General features: G+C 46.1%; 2 protein-coding genes across 4 annotated transcripts in view; one reads left to right on the top strand and one right to left on the bottom strand.

The window, feature by feature from the left end:
* SZT2 (SZT2 subunit of KICSTOR complex) overlaps positions 1-10090 on the bottom strand; it is a 51784-nt gene extending 41694 nt beyond the window's left edge. For all 3 annotated transcript variants that reach the window (XR_005985191.1, XM_041738175.1, XM_041738177.1), the window contains exon 1: positions 9991-10090. Coding sequence is in view for 2 of the 3 variants with exons in the window: in XM_041738175.1 (XP_041594109.1) it covers positions 9991-10017 (27 nt within the window). In the remaining variant the exon portion in view is untranslated. The remainder of the gene's footprint in view (positions 1-9990) is intronic.
* A 98-nt stretch (positions 10091-10188) lies between these two features.
* Positions 10189-15652, top strand: MED8 (mediator complex subunit 8). The gene is made up of 7 exons (XM_041737812.1): positions 10189-10233; positions 11744-11862; positions 12796-12940; positions 13462-13602; positions 13799-13880; positions 14243-14491; positions 15324-15652. The coding sequence occupies exons 1-7, from the start codon at positions 10228-10230 to the stop codon at positions 15386-15388; spliced, it is 807 nt and encodes a 268-aa protein (XP_041593746.1). The 5' UTR covers positions 10189-10227; the 3' UTR covers positions 15389-15652.
* The last annotated feature ends 1167 nt before the right edge of the window (positions 15653-16819 follow it).

Raw genomic sequence — 16819 nt, 5'->3', positions numbered from 1 at the left:
TACTCTAGCCTCCAATGAAAAGATTACTCTCCTCCCATTTTAGGCAAATTGCAAACTGCTCCTCCAGGGTCCCTGAAGGGTGAGGGGGAAATGCCAGGCTGCAAGCACTGGAGAGGGGTAGAAGAGAAATGAACAGAGGCTAATGACCACCTATTAAGAAATGTAGTATTGAAAGGAAAGTTTTCTCCCCTAAATGGGGGAAATGTGGAAGAGAAACTGAAAAAGCCCTGGAAAAGCACTAAGGAAGGGTGCCCGGGAGCAAAGAGGAGCATGGAGAACAGAGATGTGAGGACTAAAGGTGAAGAAAGTCTTTCTTCTCCAGGACAGGAGGCATGTGGCAAAAGATGCAGAAACAGACCCTGGGATGTGGCACAGTGAGAGCAGAAGGCAAGAAGGTTAACATTCTTTGAACACCTATAATATATATAACAGTGCCCTGGACAGACTAAATACAAGAACTTCAGACTCAGATAGCCTGGCATGAATCCCAACTCAGCCTCTTAGTAGCCTGTGAGGTCAGGGAAAGCATTCTTAACCTTCCTAAGCCTCAGTGCTCTCATCTGTAAAATGGATATAATTCTTAAAAAAAAACTTTTTTTTTTAAAGATTTTATTTAGGGACACCTAGGAGGCTCAGCAGTTGAGTGTCTGCCTTTGGCTCAGGGCATGATCCCAGGATCTGGGATCAAGTTCCACATTGGGCTCCCTGCATGGAGCCTGCTTCTCCCTCTGCCTATGTCTCTGCTGCTCTCTCTCATGAAAAAATAAATAAATCTTTTTTAAAAAATAAAGATTTTATTTATTGGAGAATGAGTGAGCACAAGGGGTGTGTGTGTCCTATAAATGGATATAATCCTAATCTTGATCTAGTGTTGTTAAGTAGGTAAAGTGAAATCAGGCATATGAGGTGTTCTGCACAATGCCTGACACTTATAAAGAATATTATAAAAATCAACTATTAGAGGTTATTACCAGGCACAATACAAGGCTCTTCACACAAGTACACTCATCCAGTCTGTACATAAAACACTGAACAGAAAAATTCCGAGGTCCAAAATATTGAAAAAATTTAACATAATTAGTAGGTAGAGGATCAGAAGTCAAACCCAGGCCTCATAAGCCACAGAGCCCAAAGACTGAGAGTGACAAATGGATAGAACTGGGGACTTAATTAAGAGCAGAAAAGAGGCACCTGGGTGGCCCAGTGGTTGAGCATCTGCCTTCTGGCTCAGGTCGTGACCCCCAGGGTCCTGGGATTGAGTTCCACATTGGGCTCCCTGCAGGGAGCCTGCTTCTCCCTCTGCCTATGTCTGTCTCTCTCTGTGTCTCTCTCATGAATAAATAAATATAATCTTTAAAAAAAAAAGATGAGCAGAAAAGATTTGGGGCACCTGGGTGGCTCAGTTGGTTGAACTTCTGCCTTGGGCTCAGGTCATGATCTTGGGATCCTGGGACTGAGACCTACATTGGGCTCTGGACTCAGTAGGGAGTCTGCTTCTTCCTCTCCCTCTGCTCTCTCCCCACCCACTCATTCTCTCTCAAACAAATAAAATCTTAAGAAAAGAAAAGAAAAGAAAAGGAAAGGAAAGGAAAGGAAAGGAAAGGAAAGGAAAGAAAAGAAAAGAAAAGAAAAGAAAAGAAAGAACATGACAGATCTCTAGGAGGCAGAAAGGATGCTCTGTCATCATCAGAAAGATAAGATACTTGAAACACTGATATGATATGATTCAGTATTATTTTGTGTTAGGTCTCTAAGATAACCTAAAATCACCCTACTCTCTATTATTACACTTCTTTCCCTACACTGGGCTCAGGTAGGTACTGGACAGGATTTTGGATTTTATCCCAAGAGTTAGGACAAGCTACTGAACTTTTTTTCAGCAGAGCAGTAACATTACATCTGTGTAAAAAAAAAAAAATTCCCTCTGGCTACCATGTGATTCAGAAAGATCCCCTAACAACCAGGGGAAATGACAGTGGCCTAGACCAGAGCTACTCAAAGCAGCCATTCCGGGAACTGTTTGAGACTGGTCCCCCATGAGACACCAGTTGTGCCAGAATGTAAAGCCAGCACTGACTTTCATTGAGAAAGTCTGGTTTTATTTATTTTTTTAAAAGATTATTTATTTATTTATTCATGATAGTCACAGAGAGAGAGGCAGCGACACAGGCAGAGGGAGAAGCAGGCTCCATGCACCGGGAGCCCGACGTGGGATTCGATCCCGGGTCTCCAGGATCACGCCCTGGGCCAAAGGCAGGCGCCAAACCGCTGCGCCACCCAGGGATCCCCGAAAGTCTGGTTTTATACACACACATACACACACACAGGTAAAGACAGTTGAACTAGCCTTCAAGACAAGTGAGCTTAGCTACCATTTTAAGGAATCTTTAGAATAAGACAAAAACTGGTGATTAATTAGAAAGTAACAGAAAGGTGTCAGGATGGCTAAGATAGCACTGGAAACCAGTTAGTTGTGGAATGATTTCCGAGTTAGCTAGAAAAATCAGATATAGGTATTTACCATCACTTCTAACCACCATTCCCCCAAAAGGTCCCATCAGATTGCATATTCTTATCGCCAAGATGCTAAAAACAGAACAGGGATCTACTTTGCAAAGAAGGAAACTGCAGCAGTTACTTGCCCTCTGCCTGGCCCTTGGTCTCAAGGTGGGATGCTCTCATGAGCCAGTCAAGCTCTCCCTCAGGACAAGTGGTGTGGGTGTGAGATGGGTGCCCACTCTTATCTAATTGCTGATGCTGGGCCCCTGCCAAGGTTTTTTTTTTGTTTGTTTGAGAATTTATTTATGAGAGAGAGAGAGAGAGAGAGAGAGAGAGCAGGAGAGAGGAGCAAAGGGAGGAGAAGCAGTCTTCCCACTGAGCAGGGAGCCAGACATGAGGCTAGAACCCAGGACCCTGGGATCATGACCTGAGTCAAAGGCAGACATTTAATGGTCTGGGCCACTCAAGCACCCCTGGGGCTTGGAATATTATGAGAATAAGAAGGATACTCAAATTCAGCATCCTGTTCATCATTCTATTCTTCGAGCCTAAGCAGTACCCAGGACATCAGATGCTCTATATGATTTTGCTGAATAAGTGAATTCACCATATCATTCTAAGCAAAGCAGTGATGTTTACAACTAATAATCAGGGGGTGCCTAGGTGGCCCAGTTGGTTAAGCATCCAACCGGGTTGATCTCAACTCAGGTCTTGATCTCAGGGTCATGAGTTTTAGTCCCACACTGGGCTCCACACTGGGCGTGGAGCCTACTTAAAAAAAAAAAAATTGGGATCCCTGGGTGGCGCAGCGGTTTGGCGCCTGCCTTTGGCCCAGGGCGCGATCCCGGAGACCCCGGATCGAATCCCGCGTCGGGCTCCCGGTGCATGGAGCCTGCTTCTCCCTCTGCCTGTGTCTCTGCCTCTCTCTCTCTCTCTCTGTGACTATAATAAATAAAAATTTAAAAAAAAAAAAAAAAAAAAAAAAAAAAAAAAAATTAAAACTAATAATCAGTACAACTCTTCTCAAGGTGAGATAAATTTTTTTTTTTTTTATGATAGTCACACAGAGAGAGAGAGGCAGAGACATAGGCAGAGGGAGAAGGAGGCTCCATGCACTGGGAGCCCGACGTGGGATTCGAACCCGGGTCTCCAGGATCGCGCCTGGGCCAAAGGCAGTCGCCAAACCACTGCGCCACCCAGGGATCCCAGGTGAGATCATTTTAACACTAATCTCGGTTACTATTTTCCTCTTTGGTACTTAGTAAAGACTTTGTTTTCCAAATGCCAGCCTATTTCAGCTATGCAAGGAAACAACAAAGGGAGTTTGGGCCCAAACTGAGCCGGGTTAAATCAGCACCGTGGGAACAACTGGGAACACTTGGGTCACTCCATCTTCTAGGACTAAAATCTTGGCAATTCTGGGTTTAATGAATGAATCTTTCTATGATCCCCTAAACTAAATCAGGTACCTCATGTCAAGCATTCACAAAACAATCTACAATTCTTCTTCATAGCCCCTACTACAGTTTATAATGAAGAATTTCTGTATTTTGTAATGTTTGTTTCACCTACAAGTCTAGAAGCTCCAGGGAGGTAGAAGCTGTGTCTATATATTGTTCTTTGCTGTATCCTTAGCAACTAGCACAGTGCCAAGACACACTAGGTATTCAAATATTTGTTGAATGAAATGTATAAATAAGGGAAATTGCTCTCATAAGCTTAATTTATTCTCTTCTGTTTCAAGCTCTGTTCTGAATTTCTTACCAGTGATTCCAAATTTTTCATTTTTGTCAACATCTGCTCTTTGTTATTCAAGTGTTCCTTCCTCATGTACTTTATGGAAAAAACTAGCCTATTTTATTGTGTGGATTTTTCCTTTGCTTCCGTATAAGTTTTTACCAGATTTTCACTAAAGTGTGCTTTTCTAATATTCTCTCTTTTTCTACTATTCTTGGAATCTGGGGAGGGAGAGCTGGTGTGGGTTCAACAGATTTGTTTTGAAAGACAGTGTGTTTCTATAGTGGAGCCGCTGGGCTTGAGCTTTAGTTTCCTCCTCTATAAATATGATCACCTTCTCCAACAGCATATTAGTGTAACAAGTAATAACAAGTAATTCAACCATCAGGTTCTCCTTTAAGTCTGGAAGGAGTCCGGACAGCCATTCACCAGTTTTGCTCTTCCTCAGTTATCTGCGCCAAAATATGTTCTTGATATAATATTCATCCAACCTTGAGATCTGTTCTCTTGAAAACATCTAACCCACTTTTGGTTTTACTTCCTCAGGCCCCACAGGGAAAGTCTGACCCTCTGCCAAAGGAGAATCTAGCAAACATCTGAGGGGAGTCTGGAGTCTACTTCTCCATTGTAAACATCTCCCAAACTCTTTTTTTCAAAAAAATATTTTATTTATTTATTCATGAGAGACAGAGAGAGAGGCAGAGACACAGGCAGAGGAAGAAGCAGGCTCCATGCAGGGAGCCCGATGTGGGACTTGATCTTGGGACTCCAGGATTATATCCTGGGCCAAAGGCAGGTGCTCAACAGCTGAGCCACCCAGGCGTCCAATCCCAAGTTCTTTAGATGTATCTCAAATGGCATGGTTTTTAGTTTCCTCATTATTTTATATCTTTTTTTTTTTTTTTTTTTTTAATGATAGTCACAGAGAGAGAGAGAGAGAGGCAGAGACACAGGCAGAGGGAGAAGCAGGCTCCATGCACTGGGAGCCCGACGTGGGACTGGATCCCGGGTCTCCAGGATCGCGACCTGGGCCAAAGGCAGGCGCTAAACTGCTGCGCCACCCAGGGATCCCTATTTTATATCTTAGATCATATGCCTATGAGCTTTGGTTGGTCTCTTTTTCAACTTAAAATGTGGGGGCCAGAATGGAATACAATATCCAGGTGCAGTCACAGATTCAGTCTCTTAAGTTCTATTTGGAAGATTGACTGTACTGTTGGTGCAGGGAAACTTCATGACTTTTTCACTTATGTTGCTGTTAAGACACATCCTCCATTCTGTCCTCATGCAGCTGGCTTTTTGGGACACATACAATTATTCAATTAGTCTTGTTACATTGGATAAATTCAGTCTGTTTTTCTATTGTGAAGCTCGGAGTGCTGTTTTGCCTTCTAGCAAATCTCTTTCCAGCTTAATTTCCCTGCTAATTCGATCAGGATGCCATCAATTTCTCATCGCAGTCCAAAGAGGACAGAGACAAGGAGAGTATGTACTCATTCATTGGTCAACAAATTTATGGAGAGCCAGCTACTTGATAGCACTGGGCTGGATCCTAAGGATACCTTGGAAAGCAAAAACTGGCATTCTCTGCTCTCAAAAAATTTACCCCATAATGGAGAAAAAATTTAATCAAATAATTTCTCTAATTACTATATTATTACAAACTGAGTAAATGCACCAAAGGAGAATGCAGTTCTGTGGCAGCATATAATAAAGTAACCTAACCTAGACTAGGGTCTTGGGAGAAAGTGGCCCTGAAGGTTGAGCAGGGTTTGCTAGGTAAGGAGGGAAAGGGGAGACAAACCAGGTGGGACACAGATGGGTGCTGTGCTATTAGACAACATTTAGATTAGTGGCTATTAGGCCGCCTATTTCCACTACAGTACTCTTCCATTTCTCCACCTTGTCTTGAAAGTTGTTTTGAATGATGGACTGACTGTCCAAGGCCAAGCTGAAACCCACCTAGTTCATCAACCAGTTCTTACAGAATCCACCCTCTTAAAACCAGGGACATCTCCTCAATTTGAGCTTTCTTGCAACATTCTGCCTCATCCATGACCCCTTCAAAGTCAACAGCTAGGTGTTCAAATCACCATCTCGAAGATGCAAGATGTAATTGATCAGATCCAGAAAACTTAATAATTAATTTAAGCAGATAGAAGAGTAGTTTTTGAGGTGTGATCCAAGGACCAGGTGCATCAGAATGGCCTCAGGTGCTTATTAAAATGCAGATTCCTGGGCACCACCCAAACCAACTGAATTTGAATTGATAGGACTCCAGAAAGGAAATTTAACAAGCTCCCCGAGGGATTCCTCTACTTTAACATCTGACAATCCCTGAATTAGCTGTGTTCTCCCTGCTTCCAGACTCCCATGGAGCTTTGATTCCCTGATATTTAATACCCGAGTCCGAAGCGCAGTCCTCTTGGAGTAGTCTGGCAGAGAAAGCGTGGTTCTGGAGTCAGAGACTTCAATTCAAATCTGGTTCTACTACTTGCTATCTGTGTGAGCTCGGACAAGTTACTTAATTTTTCTAGGCCTCAGTTTCTTCATTGATAACATGTAGGTAAGAATATCTACTTCATAAAGATGTTGTTGCAATTCAATAAGAATCTGAATAATGGTAGAAGCAGCCTATCATTCTTTGGAACATTTCTTGAGACCTACATACCATGTATGTATAACAAGATGAATAATAATTAGGCACTGTGCTGCATACCATGTATATCAGCATGAAGGAATCATCGCCCTTCTCAATTTATTGGGTTTTGTTTGCTCTTTGCACCTGTCCCTTTGTGGTTAAAGTATCATCTTTGAAACCTTTTCTAACCCTCATGCTGTTTTCTGTTCATAGAATCCCATGAAACAATTTAGACATTTTTCCCCCTTGAATTGTCTGTAGACTCCTTACTACTGTGCTTATGCCAAAGTCCTGAACCTCTAGCATGGGCTCAACCTGAATCTGCTCATCTCTCCCCAATCTCCCACTGCATCAGCACACCTGGGATCTTTTAAACACTGGTTTTGCTGCCACTTGCTAGTACAAGGCCTTGCTGAAGTTACTTAAACTCTCTGTACCTTAGTTTCCTCATCTGTGACATTGGGAAAATAACAGTGCCTATTTCATGGAGGTTTTACAAGGATTAGGCAATACTCGGTAAACACTCCAGAAGTGTTAGCTATTCCCACTGCCACAGTGCACTCACAGCGGCCACTGCTTCCTCTGTTCTCTGAAGGCTCTAAGCTCCTTCTCTCTCAGGATTTTCACAATCGCCTCTGCCTCTGCTCATGGCCAACCTCTACTCAGTTTTCAGGCTGAAATGTCATTTCTCTGAGAAGGCATTCTCAACCCAGCCCTCCCTTCTCACACTTCCTAACAGAGTCAGTTAAGAATCCCTTTCAAACATTAATTCACTCTGTAGTTTTCCTTTGCAGCCCTCACTATAATTCAGTGTTTGTTTACTCCATTAAAATAGGGGACATGTCTGTCTTACACTGCTCCGCATCCACCCTGATACTTAGCATGATTCTGAGTCCATAGTAGCACTCATAAAATATTTTAGGTATTTGATGAATGAATGATTTCTGACTATGCCCAATTTTTTTCTCTTGGGATTTTAACAACCTCTAAAAGTCAGTCACTTTTCTGACCAGGGGCAGAACTCTTCACTCCCCTTACCTTCTGAGTTAAAATTTTCAGAAATTCAGATCAAGAACTTAACACATGCTTAACTTTTGGCTGAATGAGACTCCAACTTTGTCTTGACTCCAAGTTACTACAGATCTGCACCGATCAATATGGAAGCCATTACCAAATGGGGCTACTGAGAACCTGGAATGTTGCTAGTTCAGTAGTCCAAAATGAGAAGTGCTATTAAGTATAAAATACATGCTGGATTTTTAAACTCTAGTACAAAAAAGAATGATAAATATCTTATAATTTTAAATATTGCATGTTGAAATGGTAATATTTTGTAAATGTAGAGTTAAATAAAATACATTACTAAAACTGGTTTCATTTGTTTCTTTTTACCATTTTAAATGGGGTTACTAGAAAATTTATGTATGTGCATTAGATTTCTACTGGACAGTGCTGTTTTATTTATTTATTTATTTGAGGTGTGGGAGCAAGAATGGGGGGGGGGGATGACAGTGCTGTTTTAGACTACCTGCCTAAAAGGTATACTGTATTTTCCTAGAACATCCCCCCATTTCCCCTCATCTTAATCCTTAAAGAGATGTATTCCAAATTCTTTCAGGCTTTCTCAATATTGATATGTACGATGCATAGGCTATCCCGCTATCCCTGAATGTGTCTGATTCTTTTATTTTTTTCTAAAGATTTATTTTTTTTTATTTGAGGGAGGAAGGGGAAGAAGGAGACTCTCAAGCAGATTTCCCCATTGAGCCCAGAGCCCAACATGGGACTCGGGTCTCTCCACCGGGAGATCATGACCTAAGCTGAAACCAAGAGCTCAATTGACTGAGACACCCAGGTGTCCCTATCTGATTCTTTAAAATAGGGCAACATTTCTTACTTAATCTCGGGTCTCATCACACCAAATCCCCACAAACTGGAGATTTACCATCCTGTGGTTATGTTATTATACTATAATCATGAAGTTTAAGAACATAAGACCTGGAGCCAGGCCCCGTTTGGGATTCCTAGCTCTACTACTTACTAGCTGTGTTACTATGTTGCTTTGGTGAGCTCTGTGCCTCAATTTCCCCCAAATGAAAGATGGAGATGATAAAAAGCATCTAGGGATGAGAGCACTAATTGATATTTGCAAAGTGTCGAGAATGGTGCCTGGCATGCAGTAAGCATTCACTAAGTAATAACTACTACTTATGTCACTATACACATCCTTCACCCTTCCCACCTACTCATATATTCTCTTAGAATACTGGGCACTTCTTTTAGTGATGTTCTTTCCAAATCTGATTTTATGCTCAGATCTTATAATTTCAAAACTCTGCTACTCCCCAGCTCAGCAGCACTTGGGTAAGGTACTTAACCTTCACTTTTGGGTTTCCTTATCTGCAAATGAGAAATGGATATTGCCACCTCCCTGGCACAAGTTTGAATAACATCATGTACGTACAGGTTCCTTTCATTAGCACCTAATGGGTGCTCATATGCATTTTCTGGTTTAATGCAGAAGGTCCTCACAACACACCGTAAGACAGGTATCTTAATGAAGAAGGAAACAGGATCGGGATAGTCAAGACTTGCCCAAAGTTGCACAGACAGCTAAATGGCGACACCAATACTGGGACGAGACTTCACTCTGAGCCAAGTGTTTTTTTTTTTTTTTTCCCCACGAAACCAAAGCTGCTCCCTAAGTGCATAAGCGCTACAACTAAGTTAACTCACGCTGTTCACGGCATTCCAATGCCTGCAGAAATGCAAAAACCATCAACACACTAGTGCCATGTTGCCCACGGAAACTGCGGTAGAAAAATCAAACCTCAAGTTTTGTTAACATCGATATTAAAGACCGAAGAATCCGAGAGCCCTGGAGCCGGGGACGTGTCTGAAATTTCAATAAACAAAACAAAGCGACGGGTTTCTGCTCTAGCCGCCCCCGCGACGACACTGCGGGCCGCGGGGAGGAGGCTCAGTGGTCGGGCCTTTGGGGCCGGGCGGGTGCCTGCGCAGGCTACGCGGCCCGGCCGCCCCCAAACCGGGAGGAGGCCTCCCCCTCGGGGCCCGGGGTCCAGCGCCCTGCGTTGCGCCCTCCCGCCCCTCACCTCCGGCTCCGGGCGCTCCGAGGCCATCACACAGCCCTCCCGCGCCGGCCCGGGCCAGAGAAGATGCTCCACTCTCGACCCCTGACCCGGCTCCTGGAGCCCCGCCGGAACCGGAAGTGAGGGGGCGGGCCGCGCTCTCCCTGAGCTTTCTGATTGGGGGACGAGGCCTCTCAGAGTGGATCGCCGACTAGCAAATCGGAAGGGGAAGTCGCCGCCGTCGCCGCCGCCGCCATCGCCATGCAGGTGAGAGCGGGCTTGGGGCTGTTAACCGCCAGCTAGCTTCAGGTGACAGGACTGAGAATGGGCTGGCCGAGGAGAGAGTGAGGAGTCGGGGCCGACGGGAGGGGGCAGAGCGCGTAGCTGACGGGTAAGGGCCCGCGGGGGCGCGGACGACTGGAGCGGTGGGGGTGGGGCCCACTTGGCAAGAGATGGGAGGTTGGGGCATTGTCATGGGGAAGGAGGCTGCGTGGACTAGCTGGCGTGCACGGAGGGATCAGGCTACGGTAACTGGGACGGTTGACATGCAATGCAAGGAAGGCAGCTCAAGAAAATGCAAGTTGGCTCCGGCCCCTGCCCAAGCTGTTGGATGTAGACATGAGGGATCTGGATGGAATTGCAGAGGAGCCCGAGGGACCGAGGGATTGGGGGAAGGGGAGGGAGGCCCAGAGCCGAGCTACTTAAAATCTGAGGCTCTGTGAGTGGAGCCCCGGATCCAGGCCCTCGTCATGCCCCTTGGTGAGTTTGCAAGACAGCTCTGCATCATTTCTCCCAGCCTGAGCCTGTTAGTTGTTGAGGATGAAGAAATGGAGTAAAACCGGAGATCACAGACGGGAGGAAACTGCAGACACCCCAGCATTTTAAAATTGTGTCTCTGGCTCCTAGGAGCATGTGCGTTTTGTCTTTGTTTTTCACTTGCGGCTTACTTTCTTGCACCTGGTTGGCTGTCAGTAAATGTCTTCAGGCTGAGTGAGCTTGTGGAAGGGACGCAGGAATATGGGCACAGAGATAAAGCGAATGCCGACTAATCCAGCAAGAAGAAGCTTGAAAACTTCAAATGCTGACGGCAGATGAGGAGTGGGGGAGGGGCCGTGGGGGTACAAGTTTCAGGGAAACCTTAGTTTCCTTCGTTTCCACAAGCATGGGTATGTTTTCCGGAGATTGTGTGACTGGCAAGAACTTCCAGGCTCACAAGGCAAGTTCTAGGACAAGAGAAAGACAAAATACTGCAGAGGCACACAAAAGTTAATAAAGCCCAGGGATTATGTCTGAAAAAAATGCCTCAGTGAGAGAGTGTTTCTATTTTTTTTTAAATTTTATTTATTTATTCATGAGAGACAGAGAGAGAGAGGGAGAGACACAGGCAGAGGGAGAAGCAGGCTCCACGCAGGGAGCCGGACGTGGGACTCAGTCCTGAGGCCCCAGGATCACGGCCCCTGGGCCAAAGGCAGCACTAAACCACTGAGCCACGCGGGCTTCCCTGAGAGAGTGTCTAATACAGAGGAAAGCCAGACATGAATTAGCAGACAATGAGGGAAAGGAGGAATTGAGGTCAGGCAAATGGATTGAAAGGTCTAAGAATTGATGCTGTCTGTAACCCAAATACCAAAGATAGAGAACAGCCTGGCTTTCCTGAACCAGTGAGAGCCTGGGTTACTTGACTAGTTTTGCATACTGTCATCCCGGCTTTTCAGCCTTCTCTGTATGCGACATAGCCACACCTATCTGGGTAACCAACCTGTTCCTATTGGTGCAGAGGGAGGAGAAGCAGCTGGAGGCATCATTAGATGCACTGCTGAGTCAAGTGGCTGATCTGAAGAACTCACTGGGGAGTTTCATATACAAGTTGGAGAACGAGTATGACCGGCTGACCTGGTAAGGGTTGCCAGGGCAAGCTGAGGAGGGCTCCATGGGGTGGGGGTTGAGGGGGCAGGCCTCCTGATTGATAGGACATCTCCAGGGATGTCACAATTTATCACTTTGCAAACATTTTTTTTTCTTTTAAATTTCCAAGTTTGTTTTTTTGTTTTTAGATTTCATTTATTTATTCATGAGAGACACAGAATGATTGAGAGAGGCAGAGACACAGGCAGAGGGAGAAGCAGGCTCCCTGCAGGGAGCTCCCTGCAGGGAGCCCGACGTGGGACTCGATCTCGGGTCTCCAGGATTACGCCCTGGGCTGAAGGTGGTGCTAAACCGCCAAGCTACCCGTGCTGTCCTGCAAACATCTTTTAATTTGAAAAGAGCTATGTTTCCCAACATTTAACAAGTGAAGTTTGTCGTAGAGCCACTGTGGCACAGAAATAGAGAAATGCCCAGTTTTCCAACCCAAGTTTTTTCTAGCTTTTGATTGTCACCCTTTGACTTCTCTGGGTGGAGGTACTCCGTCAGTGGGTCCTCCCACTACAGTAAGAGTACAGCATTCATCTCGGATCTCTTATGATAGATATTGCTGAGTCTTTTAGGTCCAACCTACTCTGCAAGTGTGGATCCTGTTTTCAGGCCTGAAAGATCTCTTTTTGCCCAGTTTATAAATTTTTAATGATAAGCGTAGCCATGGTTCTTACTTTGCCACTGGTCTTTTACCCCATTCAAATAATGAGCTGCCTTATTTTTCCATCTGTGTTAGAAACTAAAAGCATGTCCCTTTTTCATAACCCCACAATCCCTGGGATCCACTCTGGTTCCTGCCCAGTCCAGCTGTAGTGCTCTGAGTCTTTTTCGAGTGAGCCTGGGTATTCCTAGTCTGAAAGACCCCTTCGAGGCTACTTTACTGAGAACATCGTGACACCTTCTTACCACTACCAGGCCGTCTGTTCTGGACAGCTTCGCCTTGCTCTCTGGACAGTTGAACACTTTGAACAAGGTCTTGAAGCATGAAAAGACACCGCTGTTCCGCAACCAGGTCATCATCCCCCTGGTGCTGTCCCCAGACCGTGATGAAGATCTCATGGTAAGAAGAGGAGAAGGGCATAACATGGGAAATTAAATTCTTAGATGAGGGCTTAGGGCACAATTGTTGCTTGGTTATTTTAGAAGTTCTGAATGTGTAGTGTGTGGTAATAGAAAGCAAGGGCTGCTTTATTGAGGCCTTTTTTTCCTTCTGGAATTGGGGAGCTACTTCCAAGTAGTGCCAAATAAACCTGAGGCCTCTGTGCCAAGGCAAAGACCTTTCTCCTCCAATACCTATCTTGAGGAAAAAGTGTGTTCTTTTGTGATTTTTGTCTCTTTTGGTATTTTATTAAAATGTAGCAAAGAGAAACTTGCCTCTATGTCTGGTAGAAATAGAGGTGTGAGCAGATGGAAATGAAGCAGGGAGTAAGAGCAACAGTGTCCTAGGAAGCCAGATACTGTAAGTGTCAGGCTGTGTTTTCCCCAAAAATGTACCATTTGCCAGTGGAAGGAGCTGTGTAGCAAGCCAGATTGAATTGTCTTGGATTGCATGGGAGGATCAGTAACATCTGTGTGTTACAGCGGCAGACCGAAGGACGAGTGCCTGTTTTCAGCCACGAGGTGGTCCCTGACCACCTGAGAACCAAGCCTGACCCTGAGGTCGAAGAGCAAGAGAAACAGCTCACAACAGATGCTGCTCGCATTGGTGCTGACGCAGCTCAGGTTGGACCAAGTCACTGCCCTGCTGCTCCCCCCTCCCCTGGGGCCCTTCATGAGAAGCTGGGCAGTACTGTTGGTGTCTGGTAGGGGTGCACAATTGGTTATATAAAAGTTGCCCCTGGAAGAGCACAAGGAACAGCCCTCATCACAAGCATTTCCTGTCTGCTCTGATCTCTGCACAAATGTATGTGTGTTACAGAAGCAGATCCAGAGCTTGAATAAAATGTGCTCGAACCTTCTGGAGAAAATCAGCAAAGAGGAACGGGAATCTGAGAGTGGAGGTATGGAAGGATTGGTGGCAAAAATGGAGGAGGGAAAGGAGGAGAAGATGACTGGACTAGGACTGGTGGTTTGGGTGGTGGTGAAGTGAGGATAGAAGACAACTGCTTAGGAGAGGGATGTGTCCATTCTGTTTGCCGTTTATACTGAGGGCCAGCCCTGGAGCAGGCAGAGGAAAGGGGCAAAATGAGAAGAGATAATTCTGAGATAGTTGTGGGGGTCTCTTGGGGTCTCTTTTTCTGGGCTGCTGGTGAGTTTGGGTGCTGCTGAAGCCCTGGGGCTCCTGGGGCTGGTCTTCCTGCTGCCAGGTTTAGTCCAGGGTCAGCGGCGCGTCACAAGCTCTTCACTTCCCCTTTTTCTTCAGGTCTCCGGCCAAACAAGCAGACCTTTAACCCCGCAGACACCAATGCCTTAGTAGCAGCTGTGGCCTTTGGGAAGGGGCTGTCTAATTGGAGGCCTTCCGGTAGTAGTGGTCCTGGCCAGCCCGGCCAGCCAGGAGCTGGGCCGATCCTTGCTGGAGCCTCAGGATTACAGCAAGTACAGATGGCAGGAGCTCCGAGCCAACAGCAGCCACTGCTCAGTGGGGTGCAGATGGCCCAGGCAGGTCAAACAGGTAAGGTGGCGGAGAATGACATGGTAGCAGACTCGAAGCATGGAAATAGGGATAAGCTGGATTGTCTGGGCCCCCAGTATTCCAGAGTTGGAGATTTTCTCCTATCCTCCTTGGACTGTGACCCAGAAATCAATTTTTAAGAGTAAAAACACCCTTTTGAGACTGTAGCAGGTACCAGCGAAAGGAAGAACTTTGAGCAGCAGGACTGCACCTCCCAGCCCCATCTTAGAGCTCTGTGTCAACTACCTTCTTGTCCCGTTTACTCTGGACACTGAGTGTGCTGTCAGGGTCTTAGACCAGTGGGTGGGCTTCAGTTAAGACCATTCAGTAGGGATGCTGGGATTGAAAGACAAGCAAGCTACACGTACTCTTTTCTTTGTATTCAATCTCTCTGATCTACTGTTAATAGTTATGAGAACAGTCTGGAGGAGTTCAGATGTGCGTAGCTAGAAGAGGTGTTTTGTGTTTTGTTTTGTTTTTTTTGTTTTTTTCCAAAGCCCTCCAGGAAACGGAGCAGTTACAGTAAGAGAGAACAGTCTTTTGCCTGTGACAGTAAATGGGGTCTAGCTGTCTTTTCCGGAAGTAGCTGAGCACGAGACTGCTGGGGTGTGTTCTGACCCCTCATACTATCAGTCCTTTTTTTCCAGATACCTTCCGGGAGAGGGCTGGTCAGGACCCACACCTCTAATCTTTGCTACCCGGGGTCAGAGGCCACAGAGGTTCTGAGCTGATAGAGCGAAAGGGTGGCAGAAGGGAGCCTGGGAGACCACCTCTCTGATTTATCATGAAAGTCTTACTGTGCTTCAGGTGTCTTTCTTCATGTTCCTTTTAGGGAAAATGCCAAGTGGAATAAAAACCAACATCAAGTCCGCTTCAATGCATCCCTACCAGCGGTGAGTGTGGCCGGCAACTTTGCCCAAAGCTGGACTAGACGGGTATAATAAAGAGAACATGGGCTTTCAGCGCCAGACAGGTTCCAGCTGCACCACAGACTAGCTGAGTGACCTTGGGCAAGTGACCTGATTTTTCTGAGCCTGTTTTCTTTGTAAATGGTGATGATACCTACCTCATAGGGTTGTTGTGAGGACTGAAATGAGAAAATGAATGTAAAACAGTACAGCCTATGAAATAATGGGCATTCAATAAATGATAGTTTCTACAGCCACTTCTCCCACTGCCCTCCTCAGTCCTGGATCCAGAACCCAGCAGGATCTGACACTCCTTCGTGTCAGCGGTGAGCTGATGGACACAAGATCATGGACCACTCTGTTCTGTTTGAAAGCCTGTCCGTATTTTATGGTGCCAGAAACTGTCACAGCCTGTGTATGTCCTTAGAGGCATGCCGGCTCCACAGGCCCCCCTGCCCAGGTTCCATCAGGGCCATCTCTCCAAGCTGCCGGCAACGGGGCTTCTGGGCTGGGTCAGAGGGTCCACCCACAGCTCTGGTGAAGCGTGGGCCTGCCCTCCCCTCTCCTTCACCCTATCTTATACACATGCAAGAAGATGCTGAAGGTCCAGTAGGTGTGGGCTTCCCAGGAAGTGGCTCTACCAGGTAGGACTGTGTGAGAAAGGGGCTTTGTTAGCACGTGAAGCCCCTTCTCCCCGGACTCATTTTTCTTATTTTAGAGGGAGAGGGGAATCACGCTTTACACCGTCTTTCTTCTGGGTTTCATTGCTCTCATAATAGCTCCTGGTTCCTGGACTCGGGCCAGGATGGCTTTCCTCCAGTCCACTAAAATTGTGGCTCAAATGAGAGCCAGATTGCTGGTGGGTGGGGACAGCCCTCAGGACCTCCGCATGCTTTACATAAAGCTGAAGAGCAGAGTGAGTTGGGTCTGCAACCTAAGCCCCCTTTCTTGGTGCTCCTTTGCAGGCAGGGGCAGGGTTTGAGTCCGGAGAAGACCAAAGGGTTTCTCTGAATGAAGTTCTTTAAATTGATGGCCACAGGGTCCATGTTAGCCGACAGTGATTTACGAGGGAGCTCTCTAGCGGTCAGAGGCCCTGTGTCAGAGACTTTCAGAGTTGATGCAAGGCGGTTCCAATTTGTTCCCCATAAAATGTCTTCTTAGCTTTGATTAGCTTTGATCCAAAAATCCCAAGAGGTATGCAGAGAGCCTGCCCATACCTTCTTGCTGCCTTTTTCTGTTCTCTTCTGTCACACACCAATCCTTTGGCTTTTGTTTGGTGCCGGTCAGAATTGTGCCAGGCTGTGGCAGCAAAGGACTGGAAAAGTGGTCCGCGATGTGTCAGATCCACTCCTGCTCCATCAAGACAAGAAACGGTATCCATAGAGTTCACTGGTCCTAGCACACCGCCACGCGAGGAGTC

Source organism: Vulpes lagopus, chromosome 23, assembly GCF_018345385.1.
Source record: "Vulpes lagopus strain Blue_001 chromosome 23, ASM1834538v1, whole genome shotgun sequence".
NCBI classification, from domain to species: domain Eukaryota; kingdom Metazoa; phylum Chordata; class Mammalia; order Carnivora; family Canidae; genus Vulpes; species Vulpes lagopus.
Note: the sequence above shows the minus strand (reverse complement) of the source record. Positions and strands in the feature narration are given on the sequence as shown.

Bases quoted from the DNA above. Each gene is read 5' to 3' on its own strand.
- MED8 (XM_041737812.1), top strand. The intron at 13,603-13,798 runs GTTGGACCAAGT...TGTGTGTTACAG, and splicing joins TTGGTGCTGACGCAGCTCAG to AAGCAGATCCAGAGCTTGAA. The intron at 13,881-14,242 runs GTATGGAAGGAT...CTTTTTCTTCAG, and splicing joins ACGGGAATCTGAGAGTGGAG to GTCTCCGGCCAAACAAGCAG.